The sequence below is a fragment of the Pantherophis guttatus genome, chromosome 13, assembly GCF_059756535.1.
Source record: "Pantherophis guttatus breed Tessera chromosome 13, ASM5975653v1, whole genome shotgun sequence".
NCBI classification, from domain to species: Eukaryota; Metazoa; Chordata; class Lepidosauria; order Squamata; family Colubridae; genus Pantherophis; species Pantherophis guttatus.
In genome coordinates, this window is record NC_142075.1 from 9,380,421 (window position 1) to 9,386,143 (window position 5,723).

The 5,723-nt window shown below is 47.6% G+C and overlaps 1 protein-coding gene across 1 annotated transcript; it reads left to right on the plus strand.

Annotated features, from left to right (window-relative positions):
• Positions 1 to 744: 744 nt before the first annotated feature.
• KBTBD13 (kelch repeat and BTB domain containing 13) lies at positions 745 to 2,483 on the plus strand. The gene has a single exon (XM_034424644.2). The coding sequence runs from the start codon at positions 862 to 864 to the stop codon at positions 2,221 to 2,223; it is 1,362 nt and encodes a 453-aa protein (XP_034280535.2). The 5' UTR covers positions 745 to 861; the 3' UTR covers positions 2,224 to 2,483.
• Positions 2,484 to 5,723: the final 3,240 nt, after the last annotated feature.

Genomic DNA, 5,723 nt, shown 5'->3' on the forward strand with positions numbered 1-5,723 from the left:
TCCCACCCCTCTCTGGGGCCAGCCAGAGGTGGTATTTGCCTGTTCTCCGAACTGCTGAAAATGTCCGCTATCGGTTCTCCAGAACCTGTCAGAACCTGCTGGATTTCACCCCTGCTACACAATTCTTGAAGGCCCCCCTCCAATGGCAAAAGCCTACAAGAGAAGGTCTTGCGTCCTCAATTCCTTCCGCTCAAGGTGCAGCCCCCACTGATCTTCAAAAGCTGTATCAAATCGGCAAGTTTTGACCTGAAAGGGAGAAGAGATCATTAAATAGGTGGCTGGATAGGAAAAGAAATTTAAGTCAACCTTAGCTAGGACATAAACCAACTGGAATCAAATGTAGTATTTGTCCTGTCCCACCCCCACCCTCCATCAAACACTGCCTGCATTTTCAGAGTGTGACCTCTGGCATTCCATCCACAAGCCAAGGGCCCTTGTACCCCCATAGAAAACGGGGCACCCCCATTCTAGAGGGCAGTGAGGGCCATCGTGCTCAGCGCTGCCATCACCTAGGTTGAAAGTGGCCTCTGAAGATCTGTCTGATCCGAAGAGGGTATTGCTTTGTTTTGTTTTAGCTGCTCTTCTTTCGCACAGAACCGAAAAAATGCTACTGCTATCAACTTGCAAATGGCATTGGAAGGATCTGATCCTGCTCGTGTTGCTGTCTCCTCTGGTCACATGGAGGCCGGTTATCTTTAGAAGGGAAGTATTTATATATAGAGCGTGCAAGCATACCTTAGCCGTTCGAAGCCAACACAGGAGGTTAGAAGTTTAACAGGGACTGCTGCTTTGCCCCCAGCCACACACGCTGGGGTGGATGGACTTAGGGAGAAAAACGATCCTGTTAAAGAAGACAGGGCCATGCAGTCCCAGCTCGTGGATCGCGTCCGGATCCAGGTGGAAGACACCTTTTTCTCAGTGGACAAGGAACTCCTGGTGGAACACAGTGAATATTTCCGTGCTCTCTTCCAGTCCGGCATGAAGGAAAGCACTCAAAAGGAGATCCGGATCAGGAATTTGAGCGCCGCTGGATTTTGCGTCCTGTTAAAAGTTCTGGAAGGGGACCATCCTCTGCTGAGCTGTGAGGAGAACCTCAAGGCGGTGGAATGTGCCTCCTTCCTGCAGGTGACAGCCCTGGCCAAGTATCTGATTGCGTCCATCGATTCTGACAACTGCATCATCCTGTACCAAGCTGCGGCAATGTTTGGCCTTCTGGACCTTTTTCACAAAGCTGCCCTCTACATCAGGGATAGTTATTCCGATCTGGAGGAATATCTGGACTGCCTTTCTCCAGATCTTTTGGATTATGTCGAGTCTCTTCTCCCTAGTAGCTTTGTGGCTGTGGGAGCTCACACACCCACCTTTGAGTTCCTGGAGGACGTCTCGCGCTCCGTTTGCTACCTGGATGAGGAAACCAACACCTGGAGGACTCTTTCTTACTTGCCGCTCACCGCTAGCACCTTTCTAGCTGGCATGACGACCCTGGATAACAAAATTTACATCGTGGGTGGGGTCTACGGGTACAACAAGCAGATTGTGGACCAAAGCTTTTGCTACGATCCAGTAACCAACGTCTGGAGTGAATTTCCTAGCCCTCAGCAACTTCGGTACGATATCACCTTGACAGCCCTGGAAGATACTCTTTATGCTATTGGTGGTGAATTTGAGAAGATACCGCTGAAGTCAGTAGAGAAATTCAACCTGTCCACCAACAAGTGGGACTTCCTGTCAGATTTGCCTCAGCCAGCAGCGGCCGTACCCTGTGCCCAAGCCATGGGGAGGATCTTTGTTTGTTTGTGGAAGCCTCTGGACACCACCATTGTCTATGAGTATCTGCCCCAGAAGGATGAATGGCTTCCCATCTCGACTCTGACTCGGCCTCAGAGTTACGGCCACTGTATGGTGTCTCACAGGGACAATCTCTACATCATGCGCAATGGGCCTTTTGATGACTTCCTGCGATGTATGATAGACCGCTTCAATCTCACCACGATGCAATGGACTTCTTTACCTGGCCAGTACATGAACAGCAAAGGAGCGCTCTTCACCGCCATCATCAAGGGGGACACGATTTATACGGTCAACAAGATGCTGACCTTACTGTACACCATAGAGGACAGCACGTGGAAGTTCAAAAAGGAGAAAGCTGGCTTCCCAAGAAGTGGATCTCTGCAAACCTTTCTTCTCAGGTTTCCGAGAACAGATCACAGTATCGCAACGTAAACGTGGCAACTCCATGGATTATTGGGTGGTGGCCGTCTGACATCACATCTGGACTTTACCTGGATAGTCCGCTTTTTAATTGTTCCAGACTTCCTGTGATCTAACAGTTATGAGATCTTGATGGTTCATGCAAAGTGAAGAACGTCTCAAGAAGGTGCTTGGGGCAAGCTTCAGCCATTGCATGAACCACCGTCTTATCTTCCTGGTACTGTAGATGGCTTTGAGGCTTTATGAACGGTGAGCAATGAACTTTTCATCTACCCGTTTGTGGCAACAAGATTATTCTGATAGGTCAGGTCTCAGTAGAGGTAGTAGATGGTTCTGACCTATAAGCAGAAAAGGCTAATAATCCATCAGAAGTCCAGGGATGCCCAGGAAAAAAATATGGAGAGAGACAGATAGATAGAGAGAGAGAGAGAGAAAATGAATGGAGGAAGGAAGGAAGGGATGGTTTGAAGGAAAAGGTGCAAGTGTGTGTGTGAGAGAGAGGGGGGGAGGGGGGAGGGAGGGAGAGAAAGACAGAGAGAGACAGAGACAGAGAGAAGGAAGGAAGGAAGGAAGGAAAAGGTCCAAGTGTGTGTGTGTGTGTGTGTGTGTGTGTGTGTGAGAGAGAGAGAGAGAGAGAGAGAGAGGGAGGGAGGGAGGGAGGGAAGGAAGGAAGGAAGGAAGGAAGGAAGGAAGGAAGGAAGGAAGGAAGGAAGGAAGGGTTTGAAGAGAAAGGTGTGTGTGTGTGTGTGTGTGTGTGTGTGTGAGAGAGAGAGAGAGAGAGAGAGAGAGAGAGAGAGATAATATGTTTGGGATAATGTTTCCTGAAATTTTGCCCAGGTTTGTTTAGTCCCATCACCTGGTAAACAGAAGCTGGCTAACACTGGCTGGGTTCAGGCAATACATTTAATTTGCTTGTTAAATTCATCCATTTTCTAGGTAGGCATAATAATGAATGAGAAATTAAACAAATAGGCTGGATTTGCGCATCTCTCTAAATCATAAAAAAAAAAAAAATGAAGCAAAAATTAACCGTTTAATATTTGGGGAGATGCAAAGTTCTCTTTTCCTGGCCTATCTGAATTTTAAGTATTTTTTTTGGCTTAAGGCGATAGCCAGGTTCATTACAACATTACGGTAGGGTACTGAGAAAGCTCTGCTGGTAACTACTCCATCTCCATCTACCACATAGTGCCAAACCCAGGGGAGATGTTGCATAGGAAATACCTTAGGATACATCATACTCACGGTGCCACTCCCTCTCCCTGAACGTTTCTTGGGCTTCAAGAAGGAACATTTCCAGATGCTGACGACGATGCTAGGGGGTTGATCCTGAGAATTTTGCCTGCCCAAAATACATTCCACCCCTGAAGGGCACTGAGAGTGAGGCCTCCACCTTGCTAAATAGGTTTTACAGAGAAGAGACCTTTCTGTTGTGGCCCGCCAGTGGCCAGCGGATCTGGCAGCAGATTCGGACAGTGAGGATGTTGGGGAGGAACATGGGCCAGTCCTGGAGTCTGGGGAGGGCTCTGTGTCGGAGGCAGAGAGGGGACCAGGGCCATATGCTAGTTGTCAGCTGCCTTCAGAGTCAGGCATCAGTGAGGCAGACGAACAGCTGGAGCCTGTTCCCAGTGTGCGCATGCGCAGAGTTGCCACACGAAGGGGACAGCTAAAGAACAAGGGTCGACTTGGGAGTAAGGCCACAGGTGGACGATGAACGGCCCCTCCCAGAGGGAATAAAAGAGGAGCGAAAGGGGAGTGGAGTTTGCAGGAGACGATTAGTTCATTCCTGCATTCTTGCGAAGTATTACGAGCGTCTGAAAGATATCGGCCTGGCCACTCTCCAAGTCTGATAAAGGTCGGTAATTGTGAACTATCTTGAAAGACTTTGTTGGAGGAGAATTCACTATAAATTAAATAAAAGAGGTTTATCGGGACGAGGACTCGGCTTCGTGCTGCTGGGGAAGCCCAAGTCAGAACCCTTTCTTCCTAGACAGGCTAAACCTCTCTTGATATGTTCTCCAAACGGAAGGATGAAAGTCTTTAAAGTCGGGGAGAAAGTGCCTTCTGCAGACCACAGATCTCTCTGTCTCAGTAGAGGAAACAGCTGTTTTTCAGTCACGGGCAGGAAACTTTCCCGACTCTACCTGTGGGATTGAACCTCTGACCTTCTCCATGACCTTCTGCATCTGCTGAAAAGTGAGATGGATGAACTGCCCTGGGTTATCTCATTACTGAATTGCACCAACATTAACATCCTGCTTTGAGAGCTCAGGCATTTCAACAGGAAATGTAAAAGGTTAATTTAAAAAATAATAATAAAAAATTAAAAGTGTACCGGGAAGAAACCGGCTAAACTTTAAGGGAAGTTAAGCTGCTTTTTATTCTGTTTGAATGCAGCGTCGGACTTCAGTTCAACGCGAAGTATTTAAGTCTCATTGCTTTAGAGAGGAACAACGCTTGCCCTTCCATGGTGCTGAGGACCTCTTGCCAGATTTGTTCCTTCAGCTAGCAACCCGTTTCCTGTGGTGATATAAACAAGTCCTGTGTATGTGTTTATAGAATTTATATTCTCAGCAATTAAAGCTGAGACAGGCTATAAATAGATCCTTGGTAGGGGACTAATGGCTTCAAAATAAGTGCAGGTTGAGCCAATTTGGAGATGGGTTTTTAACAGGGTTTCTTCTTTTGCACTAAATGATTTTGTTTCGATCCGGACGGCCTGGTTTAAAAGAACGTGGCTCTAATTCTAATCAGCGTCTAATGCGAGGGCAAAAGCTGGAATCGTAGGCTAATCAGAGATAAGAGGGATCTAATCATGGCATGTGACGCTTCCATGGGAACCTTTTAAGGCAGACTTGCAGTAGAAATAGGTTTCTAGCCTAGGGGTCTGCAACCTTAAACACTCAGAGCCATTTGGACCCGTTTCCCACAGAAAAGAAAACACCGGGAGCCACAAAACCCTTCCCGTGCCTGACTATTTCTTGAGTGGCTATAAAACTAGCATATGTAGTTGAATTAAACGTTCTGTTTTCTTCTGAAACTTTTCTTTTCTTGGGTTTATCCATGGTTGGCCTACCAGGGGTTGAAAAACTCAATAAATTGCGTGCCGGCGGGTGTCACACATTGGTGGTTGTGACGCATATTTTGAGAGACAGGGAGCCGCAGCAGAGGAGTGAAAGAGCCACATGCGGCTCCAGAGCTGCAGGTTGCTGACCCCTGGTCTACCCTATCGAAGAGGCTGGTCTAGCCTTTCTGACGGTGAGAACAATGGAACAGCTTGCCTCCTGGAGCTGTGTGTGCTCCATCACTGGAGGTTTTCAAGAATAGACTGGGCAACCATTTGACCAGGATGGTGTAAGGTTTCCTGCTTTGAGCAGGGGGTTGATCTAGAAGACCTCTGAGGTCTCTTCTAACCCTGTGATTCTAAATACCAAAATTAAGTGCCCAGCGTGAGCACTGCCCAAGAAACTGGAAAAATATCGCAGTGTTGTTAAATGACTAGAGTCTCCTTA

Coding starts and splice junctions, on each gene's coding strand:
- KBTBD13 (XM_034424644.2), top strand. CDS start 862: ATGCAGTCCCAGCTCGTGGATCGCGTCCGGATCCAGGTGGAAGACACC.